Genomic DNA, 26,157 nt, shown 5'->3' with positions numbered 1-26,157 from the left:
TGGCTCCCAGCACAGGGATCGGGAGCTGTGTGGAGGCAGCAGCAATTCCCCCCCATCCCTGATTAGAGCAGCGCAGCCTGCAGAGCCAGGGCAGGGGGGATGCTGCTTAATTGACTCTGTGCTTTTGATACAGCAGCTTAATGAGTGTGTTCAAATTAGCCAGAATCACCTTTCCATCCCGGGGAATGGAAATGAGACGTGGATTGCTCCGGCACACCCTCCCCCCCACGCCGGCCTCTTAAAAATCCATCCCCAACTAAACCAGCCACGATTTCCGTGCCTGGATTTTTCATCTTTTCCTAAGCAGATAAGTTGATATTGTTTAAAACAACAATGAAATTCCTTCCCAGCCACATAAATCTCCTGGTTTTAACCGCAGATCCAGGGCTGAGGCTGGGGATGAAGCTCAAATGGGAAAGCCCGAGCTGCGTGTGCCTGCAATGAAATTATAAATCCACATCCCGGAGCAAGCGAGCAGCAGGAGGCACCAGGAACCTCCATCAGCAGAAGCGCTGGGCTGCAGCAAGGGATGGGAGTTGGGAGTGGAACCGACAAGGCTGGGAGAGCTGTTGGCATTTCTCCTGACAAAATCCTGCACAAACGGAGCCAGTCCAGGCAAAACCACGGCATTGGACCCGCCTGGGGTCCAGTGCTGAGCCCCATTCCTTCCCCCTGAGTTCTGCCCTCAGGTTCCTCAGCTGGAAAGTGAAGAAGATGCTGCCAAACCCTGCTTGAAAAGCGCTGTCAGACACAGCAAATGTCACCGAATGGCTCAGGTGGTGCTTGGTCAGCTGGCACGCAGCACATCAAGGGCACAAGGCGCTGTGCATCAGCTGTCCATGGCCCCTGAGGCCAGGGACCAGCAAGGCTAAGGCCAGCCTGGACTGACCAGTGATGAGTGGAGAGGAGCAACAATTCCATGCTGGAAGTCAGAGCCGAGGAGGGAATTGGCCTCTGCCATCCTCAGAGCCCAATTAACCAAATCACCACAGCTCTGGGAGGCTTCGGCAGGAGCGAAGGGGAGCAAGAGGAGAGCTCCAAGGAGGAATGGGCAATGGTGAGTGCTGTGCCCGTGTGGGATGGGGGTGCTGCTGGGGGGCTCCGGGTCATTGTCCCATGAGCCGGGCATCTCCCTGGCACTGCTGCAAGGGACAGTGGAGCCCAGCACAGGGCACAAAGGCAGGAGCCCTGGCTGGGCTGGGGGCTGTGCTCATTCCTGAGGTCACGGTGCTGTTTGTGCCCGGATTGCCCCAATTTCCCATGGGATGGAGGGGAAATGGTTGTGTTCATCCACAAATCCACAACCACCTCCAGTGCGGAGAGGGCAGCTCAGGGTGAGGTGGCCCCCAGACCCTGTCCTGGGGCAGGCAGGGGGACACGGGGCAGGGGGATGCAAACAGGCTGTCATGGGGCAGGGGTGGGAGAGTATCTGGGGGTGCTGGTATGGGGCTGAGGGACCCCAGGCGAGGTGGCAGGTGGGGACCTGTGGGTGCTGGCATGGGGGGAGCCCAGGCAGGGCGGTGGGGGAGTACCCGGGTGTGCGGAGTGGGGCTGGGGGAGCCCAAGCAGGGTGGTCGGGGGTACCCCATGGTGCTGACATGGGGTCGGAGACCCCACACAGGGCACTCCGAGACTTGGGCACCCCAGGCTGCCCGGCGGGAGCATCCCCTCCCCTTTGCCCACGGCTGCGCGGGGAGGAGACCCCCCGTGCCTTTCCCCGCGTTCCTCCGGGGCCGTGCCCGTTCTCCGCCCGGGGCCGCGCATCGCCCCCGGCCCCGTCCCTCCCCCGGCCGGGCGGGGGGCGCGGGGGGCGGCTCCGCGCACGGCCCGACGCGGCTGGAGAGGCGCTGCCGCCGCCGCGCCGCCCCCGGGGACGGGCCGGGGCCGGGCCGGGGTCCGTCCGGAGCCGCCGCCGCGCCGCCCCCCGGGCTGCGGCTCTGCCCGCGCCGCCGCCGCCGCCGCAACATGGGCAGCCCCGCAGCGGCAGCCGAGCGGTGAGTGCGGGGTCCCGGGGCCGGGGAGGGTCGTGCCGGGCCGCACACGTGGCGCCGGGGGGCGGCCGCCGAGCCCCCGCCGCCCTGGGGACACGCAGCCTCCCTCCATCCCTCCCTCCTCCGCCTGCCGCCAGCGGCTCGGGGGGGCTGCCCGGCTGCGCCCACCGCCCGCGGCCGCCAGGCCCCTCCGCAGCCCCCGGCTGTGCCCGGGGAGGGGGCTCGGCACTGTGGGCGGCGCCGGTGCCCCCGGGCAGGGTCGCACAGGGGGTGGCGGTGGTGTCGCCGGGTCCAGCCCGCCCCTGCTCGGCTCCATCCCCCGGCGCTCCCGGGGGTCCGGTACCCGCAGTCCCCCCCTTTAGGGCTGGGGCCGCCGCTCGCAGCCCCTTTCCCCGGCACAGCCGAGCGAGTCCGAGCATCGCCAGGCGTCGGGAAAGCTTTTCCCATCTCCTCTCGCTCGTGTTTCCCCCCGGGCGCTGCCCGTTCACTCCTCGCCACCCCAGGGCCCTTCCTGCCTCTTCCCCGAGCATCCCGGATTTTAGGGCTAGGCGGATTCTCCTGTCGAAAATTCCGAGGGTTGCTTTAGCCGCTGATGTTACCGGGTTGTGTTTCTCGGGGAAATGGAGCAGGCAGCAAGCGCAGCGTTCCTGGCTCCTACTGCCGAGCTGGAAGAGCAGCCTTTGCCTCTTCCCACTCTCCATCCAGAGTACTTTTGTGCCAGTTCCTTAATCCACTTGCAAAGCGGATTGAGCTAAAACCTGACAAAAGGTGCTCCAATTCCCACGGCGTTCGCAGAGGCAGAACGTTTGTTTCTGTTCCTGCCCAGCCTTACCCTGAGCTGAGGTTTTTGGGAAGGAGAAAAGAGCAACCAGGAAGAGAGAGGATGACAGGAGAAGGCAGAGTGCCTGTAAAATAGATGGAGAGTGGAGCCGTGCCGAGCTCCGCAGCCTGGCAGCACCCGGAGCACAAACCCAGCCCTTGGGAGTGAGGAGCACTGGAACCGGAGCGGCTGGAGCGGGAAGTGACCGGGATTGGGGATGTTTGGTGGCCTGGTGAACACCAGCCTGGGCCTGGCAGAGCTCCTGGCTGCTGCTTGGGTTTGTGGATGGTCTCTCACCCTGGCTGGGGATGTGCAGCCTGCGGGATGGAGACCCCAAAACCCAGCCCTGATGTAGGGGTGACACCATGGGAAAAGCCTCGTCCAGGCAGGGAAAGTTCCTACAAACCTCTCAATCAAAACATGAGGCATTAAAACCAAAAAGCCCTCGCAGAGCAGAGTTGCCCAGCAGTGATATGGTCATGTGTGGGTTAAAATTCAAAATGCAGGTGTTGAACCCTGCAGTAACCCTGTGGGAAGTGGGGGGCCCTTGGGATTGCTCTGCACCCCAAAGCTCTGCCCTTCACCGCTGCTCCATCACCCCTTGCAGGAGGGAGAGGGGATAAAATCCCGGCACCCCAGGGCACGGCAGGGAACGTGCTGCACGTCCTTTAAATGGGAGAATAATTGAAGATGGGTTGGGGAGCTGCCAGTTGGGCGGCCTGGGATCGATCTGGTTTAATTTTGCGCTGATGTTTTTATCACCGGCGGTCCTGTGGCGCTCATGGAGGGGAGACAGCGGAGCTGCTGCCTCTTGCTGCTGGAGGACTGGTGGTGGCCAGCTGGGTTTTGGCCAGAGCAGCTCGAAGAGGTGATTTTTAGTCCACCCAAGATTTCTTATGGTTTTCAGATTGCAAAAACCCCACTCAGGTATCTGCAGCCTTTCCCACAGCGCTTGGGTTGTGGGCTGATCTTGGGGGAAGATGCTCTCCAATGCCCAGCCTGCAAAAGAGCTGGAGGAGCATCCCAAGAGCAGGGAGCAGGAGGGGAAGCAGCTTCAGGAAAGAGTTGGTTTAAAAATCTGTACATTCTGCTTTTATCCTGCCCCGTTGGAGGAGGGAGCGGGAGGATGAGAGGAACAGGGGCTGGGTTGTGTTTCACCTGTCCTGGGCATCGATGGCCAGGGTGGGACGTGGCTGTGCTGGGCAGAGCTGGGACACATCCCAGGCACAGCCGGCTCCTGCCAGGCTCAGCCTTTCCGGGGGGATGAGCTTTTGCTGATCCCTGGCTGAAGATAGCAGGGCCAGGGGCTTTTTTCCTATTTTGTAGCATTTAGAGCTCAGGAATGTCTGCTGTTATTAGCTGTGCTAATCCTGCCTCACCAGAGGACTCGTCCCTGGCTCCAAGGCCCAAACCTAATCCCCGCTCTTCCCTCCTGGGCCCGAATTAAACACTGGACTCACAGCCCACCGGACACGGCGCCGGCTGCTCTCAGTGTTTAAAGGCTTTCAATCCATGTTGGTGGCATGGATTTTTCCCAACTCCTGGCTGCCGGATCACTCCTATTTCCCCTGCCCAGCATCCCACTAGCGAGCAGACGGCTCCTCTTCCCTCTGTGAGGAGTCAGAGCTGCCATAAGGCAGGAGGAGTTGGGCTGCTCCGGCAGCTCGGAGCCGCGTCGCTGCCACGTTCGCATCCCTGGGATGGGAGCGAGCTGCTGGAAGCCCTGGGAATAACGTTGGGAATGTGAAGCACGTGGCCGGGCGCGCTGTGCGTGGGCAGCGGCGATTCCCGTGCCGCCGGCGCGTGTGGGCAGCCCGGGTGGGACGCCTGTCACCAGCAACATCTCCCCACGTCCCCAATCCCACAGCTCCGAGGGGAGGGAAGCGGGAGCCAAGCGAGGCCATCCCTGGGCTTGTCCCCAGTGACGCTGACTCGCCACGAGGCTCCAAAGCCCCTCAGTGTGTATCCCGTGCCTCAGTTTCCCTGCCTGTACGTGGATGTGGTCCGGAGGCCTGGCTGCAGAGGGTGGCACAGTCCCTCAGACAGCCAGAGTCCTGCGTGTGGCTGTGGAGCGGTGATGGAATTGTCGGAGGGAGCATCACAGAGCATCCTGCAGGATCTCTCCGGTCCGTGGGGCTGCAGGGAGGGTGGAAGGTGCTACCAGAGCCCAAAGGGCCGCTCTGTGAGCCCTGGAAAAGCCCCAGAACAAACAGGCAAGGGCAGAAATGTTCAGAGCAGAGACGTGAGAGGAGATGAAAAGCAATAAATCCCAGGAGAACGCTTGGAAACGCTGCCAAGGGCCACGGGTGGCAGCGGGAGGGAGACAGAGCAGGCTTTGGGCACCCGCGGTTGGCTTTTCTGTTTGTGAAGTTTTTGCAGGGTTTACCTTGGAGGACAAAGCAGCTGCTTGCATGAGGTTTGGCTCAGGGGATGTGGGACCAGGGACGCAGGAGTGGGACAGGCTGGACCAGGGCCTTGCTCAGCCATTGGCGATGGAATGTGCTGGATTCTCCTTCAGATCCCGTTTAAGCCGTGGTGTTTTGGGGCTGGAGCTGGAACCCCCCAGGTGCCCCAGGTCTGTGGGGTGCCGGAGGTGGGAGCTGGGCAGGACATGGGGGGCAAAGTGGGGAAATGGCCCTTGGTGGGGGCAGAGCAGAGTCCTCCCCAGGCCTCGGCAGGGGCTGCCATTCTCTCTTTTCCATGTGAGATGGACGAGCTGAGGACAGCACCAAACCCACCCCAGAACAACCAAACAGCAGAGAGCCGGATGGAGAATCTGAGCAAACACAAACAGCTTTGCTAGGGATGAGTTAAAAACAAAGCACGGAGGGTCTGGGCTGTGATCCCCAGGCTGCTGTGGTGCCTTGGCATCCCCATGGGCACTCCAAGGCCGGGAGCAGAGGCAGGATCAGTCTGTCTGAGCGGCAAAGCTGGACACAGCTCCGGCACGTGCCCTCCTCCTTCCTCTGCCTCAGCCCAGATCTTCCCATGCTTCCCTGCCTTCCTTCCCCTGATTTTTTCATACCACCACAAGCTTGGCTGCCGCTTGTGGCTCCATCCATCAGAAGGGTTTGCTTTTCAAAGCTGTCCCAGCTCTGCCCGGCTCAGATCTGGAGCGCCAGGGCTCCTTGTTCAGCTCCCGATGTGCCAACCAAAATAGCAGCGGCCACATACTGGAGCGGAGAGGAACAAGTGTCACTGGGAATTAAAATGACAGATCCCAGCATCGAGGTCTCTGAGGGTTTGTGCTTTATTAAGCAACAGTGAGTTCATGGGAAAGGACTTTGACTCAGAGCACCGGTTGTGTCTACAAGAAAAGAGAACCAGAGACTAAATTTAGGCTCAGGCTGTGATGGGGAGACAGGGCCAGGCACTGAGGGAGGGGAGCTGGGCATCCTCAGCTCCGTGGGGGTGAGCCCTGGCCCTGCAGAGCAGCGTGGGGTATGGGGAGCAGGAGGTGGGTACACCTCAGCCTTGGGATCATGGAATCCCCATTGGGTTGGGTTGGAAGGGATCTCAAATCCCACCCAGTGCCACCCCTGCCATGGCAGGGACACCTTCCACTGTCCCAGGCTGCTCCAAGCCCCAATGTCCAGCCTGGCCTTGGGCACTGCCAGGGATCCAGGGGCAGCCCCAGCTGCTCTGGGCACCCTGTGCCAGGGCCTGCCCACCCTCCCAGGGAAGGTGCTGCAGAGGAACAACCCCAGTGCTGTGGGGCAGGAGGGCTGCAGGGTTCCCCTCCCTGTGCGAGGAGCTGCTTGGGGTTTTGCACCCCCAGCCCCACATCAGCCACAGCCAGGGCTGTGTGGAGGGGCTGGGAGAGCTCTTCTGAGCAGGATTCACCCTGGCTGGGATTTGTGCAGCATCCGCAGGGTTCGGAGAGAAGGGGGGAGCACGACCCTGCCCGAGGCTGTGTGGTCCTCACGAGGCTCCCTCTCCCTTAAATGTGGTTTCCTGCTGATGGGGGTGATTTAACCGATCAGTGTTTTCTCTCCTTGCCTCAGGGTCTGCCTCTTCCCACCGCCCCCTCCTATTAAAAATTCATTGTTTCTCCCAGATACTGTTGCTAGAGGGAGACAGGGAGAAATAAAGGAAGTTCTTGGAAAGGAGAAGAGAAAATATTCAGTGGGAAGGGAATTGAGGAAAAATTTAAACCAAATATTGTCCCTCTTTGCCTCCTATTGCCCTGGGTGCGTTTGAGCCCTGTCACGCACAGGACTCCGATGTCCCCAGAGAGCTGTGTGGGAACTGGGGGGAGTTTGGGTGGTGGGGACAGTCCTGCTTCTGCCAGCGAGGTGGTGAAGCCCCTGCTGGCTTCAGAGCTGGGTCTGTGGGACACCGTGGCTGTTTCACACAGCAAATTCCAGCAGGCACGGGAGGGAAGGAGCGGCAGGAACAGGGACCTGCCTGATCTCCGACTCAATTCCCATCCTCGGCTTCTCCAGAAAACTCCCCCCAAGGCATTGGATTGCTTTTCCTGCTCCATTCAGCTGCTGTTTCAGTCCCGGTGGATGAGGGGGTTCGTTTGCAGACTGAAACATCCGGAGGGTGTTGATGGCTGCTCTGTGGGATCAGCTCCCCTGGCCCTGCAGCACCCTGAGCCGTGGCTGTGACACGGAGCTGCCAGCCCATGTGCCACCGAGGGGGATTCAGGCAGGCTTGGGAAGGCTCTTTTCCATCTTCTCAAGCCTCCTGAGCAAGGTCCTCACGGTGCTCCTCGCAGGGCAGCAGCAGCAGAGGTTTGCAGGGCAGAGCAGGGGAACTAAAGGGGCTCTCCCTGAGCCCTCAAACTCCCTCAGCCCCATCTCCAGGGTGGAGGATTTGTTTTCCCTCAGGAAGAGTGGAAGGAATAATTTCCAACCCCTTCACAGTGGTGCAGCCAGAAGAGCAAACCATGAGGGTGCTTGGTGCTTCTGGCCTCTTTTTCCAGAGGGTCACCCGGGCTGACCTTCCCCACACTCAGGACAGCTGGACGCCAACCCTTCACTATTGGCACAAGGAGCTGGTTTGTATTTTTCCATTTAAATCCCATTTGAAGCAAAGTCCATCTGGTTCCCTCCGTGCTGCCAGAGGAGAAGAGGCTGCTCTTGGGTCAGTTTTGCACAGGGAAGCCCAGGGAGGTGGCGTGGCCAGGACCTGTGCCTGGTGGTGGGCTGGAGCAGGGCCCCCGTAATTGAACGCTAATTAGGGATGGAAAAGGAGCAGAACCCTGCAATTGCAAATGAAGGTGGAGTGACATAAGTGAGAGAGAAGCTGTGACCTTTTTCCATAAGCAGGAATATTAACCAAGTGTGCCTAATGGAGCGGGGGGATAATCCTGCCTTCATTAGTGCTTATTCCTGGGGCTGATGAGGGGCAGGAGCCTTTGGGAAGTGCAGTGGGTGATGCCAGCATCCCCCCCAGCCATGCCCAGTGCTCTGGAAGTCACTCCAGGAGTTACTGTGGAGGTTGGACCCTCCACATTTCAGGAAGTGGTTTCTCCTCTTACCTTCAGGGTCTCTTTTCCATCAAGCACCAGCCTTGTGGCAAAGCAATTCCCAGCGTGGGGAATCCCGACAGGATCGGCACCACTGCCTTCCCCTGCCTTGCTCAGCCTGCACCAGCATCTGGAAACCTCTGGAAATCCAGGTCCAGGTTGTTGCTGTTGCAGTGACAAACAGGGCTGTGATCTGTTGGGTCAGGCTCATCCAGCACCAGACAATGCTGCCGGGGTTTTTCGGGTTTTTTCCATGCCCCGAGGTTCTCTCTGGCTCAGGCTGCCCCTGAGTTCATGCTGGGCAGAGCTGTGCCCATGCAGGGATCACTCCATGGCCTGGGGCCTGTCCCTGCTGCCTCAGTCCTGTGCCACTGGGGCCTGGCTCAGCTCTCTCCACCTCAGTGACTTTCTCAAGACTAAGAAGCAGATTTTTTCCTCTGTTTTATTTTTAACAGCTCTTCCTCATTTCTCCCTCCATTTCTCTCCCTGAGGTTGTTTCTGGCTGTGCCCCCCAAAGCTGGGAGATGCCGTGTCCCTGCTGTGCTGGTGTGGAGCTGAATTTTTCCTCCTCCCTGGAGGGTTTTCCAAATTTTCCCATTTACTTTGCAGGAAGAAACTCTTTGTGGGCCTGCCACTGAGGTGGATTTCAAATGAGCGGCCTGTGACACCTCCTCTGTGATAATGTGTCATTTTTGTTGTTCATATTTCAATAACTAAAGGTCAGATGGAAGCTCAGCTGGCTGGGAAGTCTGACATTAATTACACTAATGAGTCTCTGGCTTAGTGCTCCTGGACACCAGGGTGGTGCGACACTGGCCAGATCCTGGGCACTATCGGGTGTCCTGGGGTCCATGGAATGATAAAATTCCAGGATATCCTGAGCTGGAAGGGACCCTCAGGGATCATCAGTGCAGCCCCTGGCCCTGCACAGACACCCCAACAACCCCAGCCTGGGCATCCCTGAGAGCGCTGTCCAAACGCTCCTGCAGCTCTGGCAGCCTCGGGGCCGGGCCCATTCCCTGGGGAGCCTGGGCAGTGCCCAGCAGCCTCGGGGGGAAGAACCTTTCCCTGAGCTCCATGCCCAGCCCTGACCCAGCTCCAGCCGTTCCCTGGGCTCCTGTCCCTGTCCCAGAGCAGAGCTCAGCCCCTGCCCCTCCGCCTCCCCTCGGGAGGAGCTGCAGCCCCCAGGAGCCTCCCCTCAGTCTCCTCTGCTGCAGCTGAACGAGCCAAGTGCCCTCAGCCGCTCCTCAGACCCTTCCCCAGCTCCGTGTCCCTCCTTTGGACACTCTCCAACAGCTTTGGACCCTTCTGATCTTGTGGTGCCCAGAGTGCCCCCAGCACTGGAGGTGAGGCTGCCCCAGTGCAGAGCAGAGCGGGACAATCCCTCCCTGGCCTGGTGCCCCCCAGGACACGGTGGCCCTTTGGGCTGCCAGGACACACCGGGGACTCAGATCCAACTTGGACCAACCAGGACCCCCAGGTCCCTTTCTGCAGAGGTCTGAGACGAGCCAGATTTGCTGCCATGCATGGAAGAGTTGCTGTGCACATCCCAAGGGATGCTCCTGCCTTAGAAGAGCTTGGCTTGTTTACCCTGGTCTGGTCCTCTGGAGGTCTCTGCTGATTTCCAGGACATCTGGGTCCTATTTGGCTTTGGGATTTGCTGCTGAATTTCTTTTTTCCAAGAGGATCCCGTGTGCAGAACTGGAAGCTCCTTGACGGAGAAGCAGGTCCCACGTGGTACCCATGGAGAGGAGAATCCTCTCCTGGCTCCTGCACTGAGTAGCCCAGAAAAGAGTTCAAATCCAAGTTTTGAGTCAAACACAAGGCACAGGAGCAGAAGGTGACAAGGACCCTGGTGGCACAAACACACAGAGGGCCGGAGAGCTGTGCTGGTGTCACCACGTGGGACCCAAGGAGGCTTTAGGCCGCTTCGCCCACGTGCTGGTGGGTCCCGTTTCACAAGGATTAAAATGTATTTGCAGACAAAACCCCCGCAGGTAACCTGAGCCAGAGGTTGCTAAGTGACCCAGGAGCTGCCAAAAACAAATGCCGAGACCATCAGCTGAGCCCATGCTCCTTCCCAGGGCTGGGAGTGACGGGCTCACCTAAGGAGCCAGGCCCAGGTGGTCTCTAAGTGAGCTTAAATTTCACGTTCCCGATGCTCGGGCAGGGCTGAGAGCGTCTCAGGGAGGGCAGGAGAGGCTGCTCAGCGCCGGGAGTTGAGCACGTTTGGGCTGGCTGCAGTTTGCTCCCAGCAGGTCTGCAGTAAATACGTGGCTGTGTCCAGCCTGCTGGAATTGGATGGAAATTTTGCCTTCTTCATCCCCGGAGCTGGAGCCTGGCCATGGGGAGCAGCGGCTGAGCTGCTGTGCTTGGGATTAACCCTTGGATGGCGCTGGCTCCGAGCATCGCCCGCGGAGCCTGCTCCATCCCCACTGGAATGCTGCAGCCTGTGAGTCCCACACACGGTGCTGCAAGTGAACCAAACCCACTTCCCTCCCAGTTATCCCATTTCCCAGGACTGGAGCGGCCCCAGGGATCTACAACAGATCTTGATGCATCGGCCCCTGGAGCCCAAATCCCTGAAAGCGGGGACACTGCATCCCCTGGAGGCAAATTCCTCGTGGAGTTGCACCAGCTGCAGTTGCTGGTGGTGCCGCAAGCTTCCCCCCGCAGGTGCTGAGGGCAGGCCCAGGTGTTTCTGGGGTGTTTCCCCATCTCAGGGCTCGGTTTGGGTCATTCTTGCTGTTCTTTCAGGTGCTGGGTGTGAGTTACTCCTACACGTGTGTGCTCCAGCCCCCTGTGCCGCAGGGCACTGAGGAGATGGGATCCTGCTGCCAGCCCTGAGCTCTCCCTGCTGTCCCATCCCTCCTTCCTGGAGGGGCTGGTGCATCCCCTGGCTCCAACAGGAAACTCTGGCATGCCCAGGGCAGGGGATTTCTGTTGCCATGGGGGATTTTAGTGCCGCTCCTTTACTGGGGAGGGTCCCTGACAGAGTTCCACGCATCCCACGTGGGATTTGCATCCCTGGCACCGACTGCATGGGGTGAAGGGCTCAGCGTATCCCACGGACACTGTGACCTTCTGGGAGCTGGGAGTGTAGGTTCCTGCCCTTCCAGGGCCAAGTCTGGGTCCCTCAGGCAGAGCAGACAAGGGGCAGGTGTTCTGGAGCAGGGAATGAGCTGGGATTGCCAGGCACTGGGTGAAGTCCTGTAGCCTCACAGCCCCCAGGGGCCTGGGGCTGACCGGGAATGTGGAACCCTCAGCACCGTCCCTGCACGGCTGAGCCCGAGCCTGCAGGTTTGAAGGGAATCCCTCTGACTTCAGCTTCGGGGCGATGCTGTTTTCCTGGAGGAATTTTCGCTTTTCCAGAGTGCTGGGCACTGTCAGTTCCCCAGGAACACCAAAAGTGACGATTTACCCATCCACAAGCAGCCTGTGGACACCGCTGGGGTTTGCAGGAGCACAGGGGGATGGAGAGCTCCGTCCTCCCGGGATGTGCCAGGGCTGTGATCCCTGTGCCCCCGGGGCCGCCTGCTGCTGCAGCACCGGCTCCTCGTTCCTCTGCCATTCCCCAGCAAATCCCTGCCGTGGGAAGCTCCTTTGCCTCAGGCTCCCCAGGCCTCTCCCAGCAGGAATTAACCCCCCCTGGTTGCTGCTGCTGCCCTGGGGCAGTTCGGCCGGGCAGGAGCAGGGAGCTGAGCGAGGTCTGGAGCAGGCACAGAGCAGCTGCGGAGCTGCAGCAGCAGCAGCTCTGCGTGGGTGTCGCTGAACGGGACCTGAGTCGGGGACATTTGAGGGCTGTTACCCGGGATTTCCGCACAAAAGGAGCTGTTTAAATTCCCTTTTCTGTGCAACAGGAGAATTAAGGTTGATCCAGAGAGTTCAAAGCAATTTAGTAAAACCACAGCAAATCATTTGTCCAGCATCTGCTGCATCAGTGCTGGGAGCATCTCTCGACCCCCCAACTCCCCCAAAATGCCCGGGGGGTGGACACGGGACTGGGGGTCTTGCCAGTGGCACTTCTGCTTCCACGTTTGGGTGAAATCTTCCCAAATTCGGGGCCTCGTGGGCTGTGGGCACCGCTGGGTGGGTGCCATCCCCTCCTGCAATCCCTGCAGGATTCCCGAGGGGCAGTGCCATGTCTGTCCTGCTCCAGCCAGAGCTGCCCGCGGCAGGGCTGGGCTCGGACACTCTCCTGGTGGGGAGAGGATCCCTCAGGGCACAACGTGTGATAGAATTTTATATTTGTATATATATTTATATAGATAAAACCAGGCGAGCTGCAATGGTCTGGTTGGAGCAGCGCTGAGGATGCTCCTCCTCTCCGGATGTGCCCGTGTGCACTTTGGGGGAGTTTATTTGGGATTTCTGTGGCAGACACTGGGGAAAGGGGACTGACCGTGGTCTCCTTGTGCTGTTCTGTGCAGTGGAGCCGAGGCTGGCCGTGCTGGACACTTCGCCATTTGAACATTCCTGGGCTCCGATGCCTCAGCAGATCCCGATGTCGGAGCGGCCCCGGACCTGCAGAACGGTGAGAATTCCAGTGGGATTGGGGGTTGTGCACTGGGACGTTCAAAATCCAGCTCGTTTTTACCTCGTGGCCACCCCTGCTCGGTGGCATTATCCCCCTCCTTGTCCCCACCTCCCTGTGCAGCAGGAGCACTCGGCACAGCCAAGCTGGACGTTTATCCCACAGAACAGCCGGGAGATCTCCAGCCTGGTGTCACCACCCCAGAATGAGCAAGAAGTGCCTCAGGTGGGGCTGTGATATGCAGCTCTGGGGTGCTGAGCTCAAGGACTTGCTCAGGGTTGGTGGCAGGCAGCAGTGGGACCCAGCTTTGGACACTGCAAGGACCCCAGCCTTTGCCCCAGCAGGGACCCCAAGCCATGGCCGTGCCAGGATCCACGTGCAGCATCAGTTTGAGGGGCAGTGGTTTGGGGTTTGGATGGATTTCCTGGGATTTGGGAGTCCATCAGCTGGGAGAGGGGCTCTGCAGGCTTTGCCCTTGCTCTGCCATCCAGATGCTGGACAAGGAGTGAAGCCACACGGCCCCACTGTCCCCTTTCCCTTCCACCGTGGAGATTTCTGACTTTTGGCATCCTCGTGGGGCTGCACACGGGGAAGGAGCTGCTCTCCTGGTCCCCCGGCCCCAGCTGATGCCCCGAAGCTGCAGATCTGGGGACTGACGCCAGCATGTCTCGCTCCAAATGTCACCGCTGCCGCAGCCTCCAGCCTGGGGGAGTTTTGGGGGTGGCCCAGCTGGATCCCCCCGGGCTCTGCTGGGCCCCTCTGGAATCTGGGCAGCGAGGCCAGGAGGGATCTGTGCTCCACAGGGCTGGGGTGAATCCCCCTGTCCCCTTCCCCTTCCCCGGGATCATTTCAGGGGTTGGTCTCGCTCCCGCCTGGCGCGACAGGGATGGATTGGGATGTCATTCCACCCCTGTGATGGCATTTTGCTCTCGCTGCTGCCATGATCATATCTGGGATGGCAATAAAATCCCCGATGCAGCAGCAGCTGTGGACGGGTCTTCAAAAACGCGCTCAGCCTGGGACTGATGCTGAGCAGAGCTGGGAGGGGGAGGGAAAGCTGTCACTCCATGCTCCTCCTGGCTGGAATTCCCACTCCGAGCAGGGTTTCCAGCAGATCGGGGTCTCCACCTCCGCCCCTTTCCCCCCTGCCCCCGCAGAGCTCCGAGCTGCTTTCCTGCGGAGCTGAGTGATCCTGCTGGGACCGGGCTGTGCTCCAGCCACAGCTGCCTGTCCCTGCTGGCCTCAGAGCAGGCAGCTGTCCGTCAGTCTGGCCTGTCAGTCTGTTCCTCTGCCCACATGTCCAGCAGTCCAGTCGAATTAAAGCCTCTGGAATGATGGATCACCCCGCCAAGCTGCAGAGATGGGCTGGCAGCAGCCAGGACTCCAGGCTCCCTCTCCAGAGGGAAGCTGGGCTCCCTGGGCACCCCCTGCCATGGGTGAAGGCTCCCTTGGGGCTGAGGCCTCGGGAACAGGGTCCTTCCTGAGGGTCAGGGCTGGAAAGAGCCGTTGTTTTATCCAGAAGCTCGGAGGGGTGGCTGCGACTGCCCTGGCTGGTGTCAGCACAGTTCAGGTGAGGGATTAGGAGGAGATTTTGCCATCAGAGGTCCAGCGCTGGCAGCCAGTGACAGCGATCAAGGTGTGATTTATGTGCCAGCCCCCCGAGGGGCTCAGGCCAGCGTCACTGTAGTGCTGAGCTTAATGAACGAGCTGATCTAACGAGGGCTGGCACGGCTGGGCCGGCTGGACAAATGAGGTCGTGTGCTGGGGCAAAGCCCGTGGGAGGCAGCTGGCACTGAAATCACCGTGAAATCACCGTCCAGCAGCAGGGCAGGGCTCTGCTGGGCGCTGCTGGCCACACTGGGACCAGTGCTGGCACCGGGGGGGGCGGCTGCACGTCAGCATCGCCAGCGCTCCGCACGCCCCCGAGCAGTGTCATCCATCAGCGCTCCGGAAGGTGCCTAATTACAGCCTCTGCCTTCCTGTTCCAGTTAATCATCACCCTGCCCTGGCACCTCGTTTGGTACGGAGCTGCTGGCTTGGAGCTGCCGGGCTTGGAGCAGCGAAGGTGCAGGGTCCCCTCCTGTGACGAGGTCTTACGTCCTCTGTGCTGCTCCTGTGGGTGATGTGTCCCAGCCCCAGAGGTGTCCCAGCCCCAGAGGTGTCCCCACCACGGCCCCAGTGCTGTGCCTGGGGATGTCCTCCTGGCCAGGTCTGGCACTTTGCCGCTGTCCTCTCCCACGTGGCTTCAGCCGCGCTTCTCCCGCTGCTCTCAGGTTTGCTCGTGGGGCGCTCCCAGGCCGTGGTTGGTGCGGAGGGTGAGAGATGAGCTCAGGAGCGGGAGGCAGCTGCAGGGGAAGGAACAAATTCCCCTCTCCCAGTTAATGCTCTGTATTTGTGTCTCTGTGGGGGCCGGAGCCCTCACCAGGAGCGTGGCCCTGTTTCTCTCTGCCGGTGGCCATGCCTGTCACAGCTGTGCTGCTGGGGCTCGTGTGGGCTCGTCTTTTGTGCATCCAGCAGCAACAAATGTCATGTGGGCCCTAAAACTGAGGTGCCAGGACAGTTGCCAGGGGTTCCTTGTCCCCCCTCCCAGGCTGGGGAGAAACCTGAGACCGGGCAAGCCTTGGAGCAGGTCAGTTTGGATGGGCACCTTTGCAAAGCCCAGCTTTGGTGGGAGAGGACAAAAGTGGGTTTGCAGTGGCAGTCTCCTAGAGCTGGGCTGTCACCTCGTTGCTGGGGCCTCTCCTGGCTGGGTGGGTGCTCAGGGACAAGGACACCACAGGGGCTGTGGCCAGCGCCTGCTCCTGGTGACAGACTGAGATGGGAAAACACCGGGAAGTCCTGGGGCTGGGGGCTGTGGGCTCTCACCTGCACTTGCCTTCCAGCCCCTCCTCATCCTGCCCCTGATGCAAATGGGCTTCCGCAAATTAAAAGTTCTCCCTTGAATCCTCAAAAAAGAGCCCCTGCTGTCCCTCCAGGGACCACAGCCACTGCCTGAAGCTCAGCTCCAGGGTTCCTGGTGGCATTAGTGGAACAGCTCAGTGGCAACGAGGTGGTTTGGGATGCAGACGAAGAGGGGGAGTGAAGCTCAGCCTTTGCTCCCGTGTCATCCAGCTGGTTCTGAGGCTGTTGAGATCCAGGTCAGGTTCACTCTCAGCCACCATTTCCCAGCAGCAGTCGAGATTCAGCTCTGGCTGGTGGTTCAGTCAACTCACCCTGGGTGGAAACAAGAGCCCAGCACCCACCTGCCCTGCCCCGCTCCCCTCCTTTTAGAAGAGTTATCCTTGGAAGAGAAATAGAGATGCTCATGGAATATTAAACACCTCCCCAAAGCCCCTGTGACTGATGAGTGGCTTCTGCTCCTCGTTGCCTGGCGCAGGCAGTGACCTTTCAGAAATGTTGTACGTTGTGGTCGTCTCTAAATGTCTCCTCTCCTGGGAGCATCTTGTGGAGATAGAGATTCAGACATGATGTCTGTCAAGAAGAAAAGCAGATTGCGGCCAATCTGGGGCTGCCTGTGCAGCGTTGCCTGGGCCACGTGCTCAGGAATCATAAGGTTGTCTCTAAAAATAAGTGGTGGCTTCTTCTGGGTTGTCTCCTTGGTGCCGTGGCTCATCGGGGAATCCTCGCTTCTGGGGTTTCGCGGCGTTTGCGAGGGCTGGGAGTTTCCACGTGGGAGAGGAGTGGAGAGTCCTGTGGCCACGGCTGCCGAGGACTCGGGATGGGATCTTGGGGTGGGAAGACAGCTCCGTGGAGACACCAGGTTTGCTGGGAAGGAAGGGTGGATCTTGCCTCCCTGCGAGCTGCTCTGGCACCGGCTCGGCCGCCCCGAGACCTGGGGCTGCTGAGCAGGAGGAGCCGCATGAGAGGCAGCAGCTGCCACTCACCAAAATAACTCCCTTCTGTGGAAGCTTTCCATGTTCTCGAGCCGTCCCTGAAGCCACCCTCGGGGATGTTCTGTGGTGACCCAGCCGCCGCCTGGCTCCTGCACAGACGGCTCCTTCCACGCTCCCCCTCCCCATTCCCGTGCCTTGCCAGGAAAATCTGCTTCTGCTTGAGGAGCCTCGAGAGGGACCTCAGGAGCACGGCCACCATGGTCACAGCCCAGCTGGGCTCTGCCAGGGCTGTTGGGGATGGTCACTTGGCCACTTGGTGACCTGACGACCCTCAAGGTGTTTGCCTGGTGCTGTGGGGTGGGAAGATGCTCTGGAGGGACCCTGCTGGGTGTCCTCAGTGCCCACCCAGCCATTGGTTCTCCCTCTGCTCCTCCAACCCTGCCCAGCCCAGCCCTGACCCAGAAAAACATGCTGAGAGTGGCAGAGCCAGGAGAATTTGTTTCCCAGCCAGCCCCTGATGGGATTAGGAATAACTCTCTCCTGGATAATTCTCCATTAGGTCTGGTGATTGATTTCCCTCCTTCTTACCCCCAGCTCTGTCCCGCTCTCCCTGTTTCAGCTGGATTATTCTCATGCTTGGCTTGTTAATTGCCTGATCACCAGAGCTGAGGCTTGGCCACATCCCTGGCCTCCTTTGACCCTCCAGTTTCTGCCTCTTTGTCTCTGTCTCGGCTCTGATTTAATCCCCTCCACACCCCAGCATAAGCCAGGATCTCTCTGCTGCTCTGTGCAGAGGGAGGAACCTGCTGGTGTCACCCCAGGAGCCAGGGAAGGTCCAAGGGATGCTCCTGCAGCTCCTCCCCATGCCCCCCTGTCTTTTCTGGGGTTTTTTCAAGCTCAGCATGGCCCCAAACCCACTGACTTTGCAGACTCGAGGCAAAGGATAAAATAAAGCTGCAGTAGCCACAGGTTTGTTTTTGGAGGGTGGCACAGGTCACCTTTGGTCCTCATTTCAGTGCCCCTGGGATCTGGGCTCTGCTCTGAGCTGCAGCAACAGCTGGAAAAACACAGTTGGATTCCCTGGCTTCCCATTTGGGCATCAAACTTTGCTCTGCCAGCTCTGAACAATGCCAAAAATCCCCCTGGAGATCCCCAGCAGCCCGTGGTGCCACTGGGCAGTGTGGGTGGTGTCACCAATGAAGCTGAGCATGGAGCAGACCACAGGGACCCTCATTTTTTGTCTTTTCAGCCTAAAATCATACAAGGGGGAGGGGTGTTTTTGGAAGGTGTAACTGAGGGCTCGGGGTTTTCCAGCAGAGAAGAAGGAGCAGACGTCTGGACAGGCTTTGGCACAGGACTGGGGCCTCAGGTCTGGAGGAGCTCTGTCCGGGGGCAGCTCTGGCTGCAGTTTTTCCTTCCCCATGGGCAAAGCTTGGAGCCACGGAACTGTTGGCATCAGCATCAGGGTGCCCCATCCTCTGCTCCGAGCCCTGCCAGCTGCTTGGGGAGGTTCGGGCCCATGGAGCCTGCTTGATCCAGCCAATTCCTGTTCCTGGGAATCGAGATCTCATCCAGGGCACGCCCCAGGACGGGGAAGCACACGGAGCTTGTCCTGATGGAGAGTCCAGCAGCAGTCCTGGCGAGCTGTCAGTGAGCTGGGAACACCACGAGGATGCTCGGACGCTCCATCCAACCCCAGCCCCAGCCCGAGCCCCCGCGCCGGGGCCGAGCAGGGTGAGTGTCTGTGAGGATGCTGGCACGGCCCAGCGTGGTTGGCATTGCCTTCCCTGGCATGGAGCCGGGCTGGGGACAGCAGCCAGGGAGCAAGGGAGGGTGTGGGGACACTCGGCTGCCAGGCAGGGCTGGCTCACAGTGAGGGCCGGGCAGTGGTGAGCGGGCAGCGCTCGGGGTGTTCCCAACAGCTGCTGGTGTTTGTAGGAGCCCTGACCAGTCTCGAGCCAAGTTTGGGACATGCTGGCACTGGTACAAGGCACTGGCACCTCCCTGATACCCGTGTGACAGAGCACTGGTGTTACCCTCCCGGCGATGTTTTCAGGGTGAGGGTCCCAGCATCACTTTGTGCCCCATTTGCTCCTTCCCTGCCTTGGGGTCTCCATCCTCTGCTGGGGTTTCCCTGCATCCCTGGGAAGATGCAGCAGCATCCTCTGGCTGCCTCTGGCCGCCGCCACGAAGGGGCCTGGCCTGGAGCAGCAGCAGTGGGGTGCTGGAAGGAGAAGGGCTCAGCAGGAGCATTTCCCATCCTGCACATCAAGGGAAGGATGAAACAAGACCTCGCTCTGACTGAGGTGTTTGTGCTCATGCGATGTCCGAGCAGGGGAACCTGGAAATGTCAACCTGGGTTCATTTTTGATCTTTATTCAGAAAAAGGGAGCAATAATGGCAGCTGAGGAGCAGTTGCTCTTGGAGGAGCTGGCAGGGCCAAGCTTGTGCCACAGAAGCGGGAGGCGTTTGAAGGGTGGAGAGGGAACAAAATCCCTTCTGCAGGAGTCACGGAATCCCAGAATGGTTTGGGATGGAAGGGACCTTAGAGACCATCTCATTCCACCCCTGCCATGGGCAGGGATCCCTTCCACTGTCCCAGGCTGCTCCAAGCCCCGTCCAGCCTGGCCTTGGGCACTGCCAGGGATCCAGGGGCAGCCCCAGCTGCTCTGGGTAACCCCGAGCTGGGGTGGCTGGAGAGCAGCAGTTCCTCTGTGCTGCAGGTGGCTGGGACAAATCATAGTAGTCACAAATCTTGGTGGGGAAAGAGGGAATGAGGCAGGGAAGGAGGGGGCTGCTCCAGGGGCTGACAAAATTGTCCAAATTGTCAAAAATTGCTCTGCTCTGCTTCCCCCACTGCAGCCCCTCAGCCCCGGGCTTTGCTGGCTCTGTCCCCAGCGCTGTGTGCGGCAGGCTTGTTATTTTTAAAAATAAATTAAACGAGGAGAAGAGCCTCTATCTAGGCCTCGCTCTGGATCTTAATTGCCCTGGCTCCCCAGGGCCCGGGCGAGCCCGGAGAGCGCCGCACAATCGCCGTAATGAGCTATTAATAAACAGCCCGGCTCCGCCTGGCCCTGCCCGGCACAGACAGGGACCGCAGGGCCCCAGATGTCCCTGCAGGGACACAGGGTCTGTGCCCCTCCTCTGCGGGATGCCCTGGGGCCGGCAGATACCCGCGGGGCAGAGCCAGCCTTGCTCCAGACCTGGCATCTGCCTGGAATTGCAGGGAATGGCTCATCCCGCACCCCTTAACCCCGCTGTGGGGTTTGCTGAGGGGTCAGTGGGGCACCCATGGGTGGGGGCTGTGGGCCAGCAGGGCTGGCTGGTGCTCCGGCTGTGGAGAGGGAAGGTGAGCCCAGGGCTGCAGCTCCCGCTCTCCATCTGCCAGGGAAAACAACTCCAGCAGGGCTGGAGCTTTGCTTAGAGGATCAGGTGGCCGCAGTAGTAACCAAAAGTGGAGTTGGGTTACCCCGGGCTCATCCATAATGAACACGGGGCAGGGAGGGGAAGGGCTGGGTCCCCCCAGGGCTGGCACGGAGGGATGGTGGGCACTGGGTACGGCCCAGCGTGGGACACCATTAAAGAGGCATCAGGGCGCCTTTATTGAGTGTACAGACACTGAACAGGACAGATAAATGGCACAATAAATGGGGAGGGGGTTGCCCTGCGGGTTTGCAGGTCGTGTTTGGGAACATCCTTCCCATGCAGCCCCAGGGCAGAGGAAGAGTGGAGCCTCCAGAACCAAGGGGACCAAGGGGAGCTGCCCCCACGTCACCCCAGAGCCAGCTCAGGTGCCTGGGGCCACCAGCCAGGCAGAGCCTTCACAATGTGGCTCTCCTGGAAGGCAAAGGCTGCCAAGCAGCTCCAGTGCCCAGGTGGCATTTGGGGACCTCCAGTCCCCAAAGGGGTTTTGGTGCAAGGAGTGAAGCTGAGCAGTGCTGGAGAGAGGGGAGAAAGGAGCAGGGGCAGCAGTGGGGCTGATGGACCCACTGCACTGTCCCCCAGCTGCATCCAGCAGCTGTGAATCCTGTGGTTGTGTGAAACGGTGACACTTCCCTCTTGGTTTGATTCGTTGGAAGAAAAAGGGAAATGTGGCAAAATTAAGACGCGCACAAAAAAAAGAGAAAAAGGAAAAAGGTGTCACAGACTCAGAATAGAATTGGTGAGGTTGGAAATCCCTCTAAGATCACCGAGTCCAACTGTCACCCCAGCACTGCCAAGGACACCGCTTGGCCCTCAGTGCCACATCCCCACGTCTGTAAAAGATCACGGAATCCTGGAATATCCTGAGCTGGAAGGGACCCTCAGGGATCATCAGTGCAGCCCCTGGCCCTGCACAGACACCCCAACAACCCCAGCCTGGGCATCCCTGAGAGCGCTGTCCAAACGCTCCTCGAGATCATCCAAAGGTGCGCTGAGCAAGGGGTTCAATCCCGGAGAATTGCTCCGCTTGGGTAATAGGATCAGGACAGGAAATTATCCATGGAGATCACATCTTTCCCTGAGACATGAGCACAGAGAGGGTCAGTGACCCCCCCAGCCACCTGAGGCTGTTCCCATGTGCCCATGGGGACAGGAGAGAGGGTGACACCAGCCTTTTGTGTCCTCAGCACAGTGGGTGTGAAGCTGTGCCAGCTCCTGCTGTCCCTGCTTCACCAGCGTCATCTCTCAGGGGGATCCGGGGTCCCCATCGCTCTCCCTCTGTCACTCCCTAAGCCAAGCAGCAGCCACCTCAAGATGGGCCTTTTTGAGAGCTTTTGGGCACTGAGGACCTGCAGTGGCACCAAGGTGGAACATTGCAGCCACACCTCGATGGCCCTGAGCAGCCACAGATGTCACACCATCCTCTTCCCTCACCCCACATCCTGCGGGGCTCCCACAGACAGGTTTGGGGTCCCTGATGTGCCCAGAGGGACAGAAGGGAGCCTGTGAAGGACTCCCTGGAGCCACAGCTTGGGCTCCCTGGAAGTCGGAAGAGCTGGAACCAGCCCTCGGGGGCAGCATCCCAGTTTGTCCCAGTGCTGTGGGAGCGATGGGAAAAAGCCCCCCGAGCTGGAGGGGTTGGTGCCCCGCTCACTGCACCTCCACAGGGGTGGCTGGAGGGGCTGGCCCTGCTCGTGGTACCCCCAATATTCTCTTGCCAGGCTCAAAACCTCCCCGCAGCTCCCCAACCGAGCACCTCTGCCACTTAATTAGGTTAATGACCGTGCTTCATTAAGGAAAGGCGGCTGAGGAGTTTGCAGCGGTGCTGGGAGCTGCGTTTCCAGGCAGCCTGGCAGATTTGGGGCACGGAAGGGGAAGCAAAGAAAAGGGAAAGCGGCGGTGAAGTGCTAATCCTTGGAAAGGAGGGCAGCCGGGGCACGGCGCCGCGGGGCCGGTGTTAATCCCTCCTCGGCAAAGATTGTGCCCGAGGCCGCCTTAATCTGCGCTCTTTAGGAGGGCAGGATGGGGACAGGGACGGGGACCGGGCCCTACGTGCGGCACCGAGCATCCCCCGTCCTACGGGACCCCACCGAGCCGGGGGCCTGGGGAGGATTTGTGCCGCTGGACGAGACCTCACAGCGGGAGCAGAGGGCATGGGGCACCCCACTTGTGTCCCCAGAGAGCGTGGGGCACCCCACCTGTGTCCCCAGACGGCGTGGAGCATCCCACCTGTGTCACGAGTTGGCAGCATCTCTGCCAGCATCTCTTTGCTCCTGCCCTGCCCTTGGGGTGTCCCTGTGCCCCCCATTACCCCGGGGTGCTCAGGTCCCCTCCGCCCGTGCCTGCACCATCAGGAGCACAGGGAGGGCTGAGCCAGGGGGAGCAGAGGCTCAGGTGTGGGTCTGCAGCCCTGGCTCCTCTCACAAACCTCTGCCCCTGCCTCAGTTTCCCTGTTCTGCTGGAGACTGAGGCTCGTTTATCCCAGCTTTGCCCAGGGCAGGATCCCCAGGTTGCACAGAAGGTAAAAGGGATCCAGAGGGTTTCCTGGAGGGCCTGGGGCCTTATCAGCCCCATGGGCCATGGCTTGGGGAGCGCTGTCCAGTCTCAGCTCCCAGACAGGCGACCTGTGGGGCCGGGCAGGACTTTGTCCCCGCTGACTCCGCTCTCTCTCCGTCACAGGCGCATGGCAGAACGGCAGTGAGCCCCTAGACCATGCCCCACACAATGACATGGTGGCTCCCGGTGCTGGCCCTGCACGTGGTCCTGCTGTCCCCGCGGGCAGGCGCCTGCCCCGCGCGCTGCGAGTGCGCCCCACAGCTGCGCTCGGTGCTGTGCCACCGCAAGCGCCTCACCGCCATCCCCGAGGGCATCCCCACCGAGACCAGGGTCCTGGAGCTCAACAAGAACCGCATCCGCTGCCTCAACCCCGGGGACCTGTCCCCGTACCCGCTGCTGGAGGAGCTGGATTTCAGCGAGAACATCATCTCCAATGTGGAGCCCGGCGCCTTCAGCAACCTGTTCAACCTGCAGACCCTGCGGCTGCGGGGCAACCAGCTCAAGCTCATCCCCCCGGGGGTCTTCACCAAGCTGACCAACCTGACCCTGCTGGACATCAGCGAGAACAAGCTCGTCATCCTGCTGGACTACATGTTCCAGGACCTGCGCAACCTGAAGAGCCTGGACGTGGGCGACAACGACCTGGTGTACATCTCCCAGCGCGCCTTCTCGGGGCTGCTGGGCCTGGAGCAGCTGACCATTGAGAAGTGCAACCTGACCTCCATCTCGGCCGAGTCGCTGTCCTACCTCCAGAACCTGGAGGTGCTGCGGCTCCGGCACCTCAGCATCTCTGCGCTGGAGGACCAGAACTTCAAGAAGCTCTACAACCTCCTGCAGCTGGAGATCGACAACTGGCCACTGCTGGAGGAGGTGTCCCCCACCAGCTTCCAGGGCCTGAACCTCACCTCGCTCTCCATCACCTACACCAACATCACAGCCGTGCCCGCCGCTGCCTTGAGGAACTTGGTGTACCTGCGGTACCTCAACCTGTCCTACAACCCCATTAGCACTGTGCTGAAGGGCTCCTTCAAAGACCTCATCCGGCTCCAGGAGCTCCACATCGTGGGCGCTCTCCTGGTGTCCGTGGAGCCACAGGCTTTCTCCGGCCTGAGACAGATCCGGCTGCTCAACCTCTCCAGCAACTTCCTGTCCACGCTGGAGGAGAGCACCTTCCACTCGGTCAACACGCTGGAGACGCTGCGGGTGGACAGGAACCCCCTGGCCTGCGACTGCCGGCTCCTCTGGATCCTGCAGCGGCGGAAGACGCTCAACTTCGACGGGCAGCAGCCCATGTGCTCCTCACCTCCCGAAATCCAGGGCAACGCCCTGCGCGACTTCCCGGACTCGGTGCTCTTCGAGTACTTCACCTGCCAGAAGCCCAAGATCCGGGATCGGAAGCTGCAGCACGTGACGGCGCGAGAGGGGCAGTCCGTGTCCTTCCTGTGCCGGGCCGACGGGGAGCCCGACCCCTCCATCGCCTGGGTGTCCCCCCAGCACCGCATGATCACCACCCGCAGCACGGGGCGGGCCACGGTGCTGCCCGGGGGCACCCTGGAGATCCGCTTCGCCCAGGTGCAGGACAGCGGCACCTACATCTGCATCGCCAGCAACGCCGGTGGCAACGACACCTACTTCGCCACCCTGACGGTCAAGGGGCGCCTGGCCGACGGCGCCCACCACGCCAACCGGACTTTGTACCTCAGCGACTTCAACGACACCTTCCACAACGACACCCAGGTCTTCTTGAAGTTCACCTTGGACCTCAAGACCATCCTGGTCTCCACAGCCATGGGCTGCATCACCTTCCTGGGCGTGGTGCTCTTCTGCTTCCTCCTGCTCTTCGTCTGGAGCCGCGGCCGGGGACAGCACAAGAACAACTTCTCCGTGGAGTATTCCTTCCGCAAGGTGGATGGTCCCACCACCACCACCGGCCAAGGAGGGGCCAGGAAGTTCAACATGAAGATGATTTGAGCCTCTCCCAGAGAACCGTTGTCTGCTGCCCAGCCCTGGGCACGGCCGCGGCGGGACGGGGCTGGCAGGGCTGTGGGAGCACCGGCTGTGTCCCAGAGCTGGCAGCGTGACCTTGCTGTGCTGGGATGTGGCTGGAGACAGCGGTGCCACAGGCCAGCAGGGTCGGAACTGTGGGGACCTCAGGGTCGGGGAGGGATGACCCCGATGTCCTGGCCCCATGGAGAGCCCTCAGGGCTCAGGGGCCGTCCCAGGGGCTCCCGATGTAGCGAGGTTTTTGCTACCAACTATGCATTTCTCGAGCCAAAAGATCAGCAGCGTTTGGGCCTGGGAGAAAAATGCTTCCTGGTTTTTTTCCCCCTCCTTCCCTTTTTTTCTAAGGGACTCTTCAAAAAACTTTGCTGGTAGTTGTTTATGGTTCTTTTCTTGGTGTTGGTTGGGGGTTTTGGTCCAATTTTTTGTTTTTCTTTTTTAAAAATGAATTTCCAAGAGAAATGTCTTCCGGGGCGATGCGGGACTGGGGAGGTTGTGCCGAGCTGGGGGGATCCCCCAGCCCCTTGGCAAAGACAGACCCCCCCCCGGGCACAGATGTGCCTTGAGAGCTTCCCATCTGTGGATTTAAGACCCAGCATCTGCCAACGTGGGTGCCCGGGGACGCTCCGGCACAAGCAATAATAACCCCCCAGGGCCGGGCTCTGAGGAGGTGTCAGCGAGAAGAAAAAGGGAAATAAAAAGATGAAATGAGGCCAAGATAGTTAAAATCGGGAAGAGCAGCCCCAGGGTGAGGCAAGGCCCCATCTCTGCACCCGCCTGAGGGGGGTTGGGATTCCTGCGGGTTCAAAAGGCACTTTTGGGTTCATTTTCTTTGAGTTGCAAAGTCGAAGTCTGCAGGAGAGCAGGACCTGGCTCGTCCTGTGCAGGGAGACCCTACAGCCCGGGGAAGAAGAGGAAGGAAAAGCTGAGAACAAGCAGTCCTGGAGAACATCCTGGCTGACACCTCCACCCCGGATCCTGCACCCTCCGGCGCTGAGGACCACGGGTCAATGTCCCCGGGGCTGCTCCCTGCTGCCACAGGGGCGGTTCCTGCCTTCCCATCCCACCCCTTCCCAGGCTTTGCCCTGGCAGCTCAGGGCATGGATTTTTGTGTGTGGGAGAAGGAATGGAGCCAGAATGGAAGAGCCTGGATGTGACCTGGAGGATCCAGGGAGTTCATTGCTTCCTCCTCCTCTTTCTCCTCTCATGTGCACCCTGGGGGTTGCTGCACGTCCCACCTCTGTCCCCGTTCCTGCAGGGACGTTCCCCACCTGGATGTCCCTTCTCCAGCCAGTGATGGTCAGGCTGGGAGCTGGAGGGGACATCTGCCCATCCCCTGACTGGCATCCCAGAGTGGCATCCGAGGGGTTGGGAGCTTTGTGGGCCACAGGTGGCTGCTCAGAACATCCCCCCAACCTTGTCCTGCTCTCACAGGGTGCCCTCCATCCATCCATCCCTCCATCCATCCCTCCATCCCTCCATCCATCCCTCCATCCATCCCTCCATCCATCCCTCCATCCATC

The 26,157-nt window shown here is 60.3% G+C and overlaps 1 protein-coding gene across 2 annotated transcripts; it reads left to right on the top strand.

Annotated features, from left to right (window-relative positions):
* Window positions 1–252: 252 nt before the first annotated feature.
* Window positions 253–26,157, top strand: LINGO3 (leucine rich repeat and Ig domain containing 3). 2 transcript variants are annotated; one of them, XM_048287901.1, is made up of 3 exons: window positions 253–1,057; window positions 12,718–12,821; window positions 22,757–26,157. In XM_048287901.1, the coding sequence occupies exon 3, from the start codon at window positions 22,790–22,792 to the stop codon at window positions 24,602–24,604; it is 1,815 nt and encodes a 604-aa protein (XP_048143858.1). In that variant the 5' UTR covers window positions 253–1,057; window positions 12,718–12,821; window positions 22,757–22,789; the 3' UTR covers window positions 24,605–26,157. The 2 variants fall into 2 exon arrangements, with proteins under 2 accessions (XP_048143858.1, XP_048143859.1); XM_048287902.1 differs by lacking the exon at window positions 253–1,057 and adding an exon at window positions 1,912–1,994.

The sequence above is a fragment of the Corvus hawaiiensis genome, chromosome 28 (assembly GCF_020740725.1).
Source record: "Corvus hawaiiensis isolate bCorHaw1 chromosome 28, bCorHaw1.pri.cur, whole genome shotgun sequence".
In the NCBI taxonomy this organism is placed as follows: Eukaryota; Metazoa; Chordata; class Aves; order Passeriformes; family Corvidae; genus Corvus; species Corvus hawaiiensis.
This window is presented reverse-complemented; position numbering and strand designations above follow the sequence as displayed.

Excerpts from the sequence above, each read along its gene's own strand:
- LINGO3 (XM_048287901.1), top strand. The coding sequence starts at position 22,790 with ATGCCCCACACAATGACATGGTGGCTCCCGGTGCTGGCCCTGCACGTG.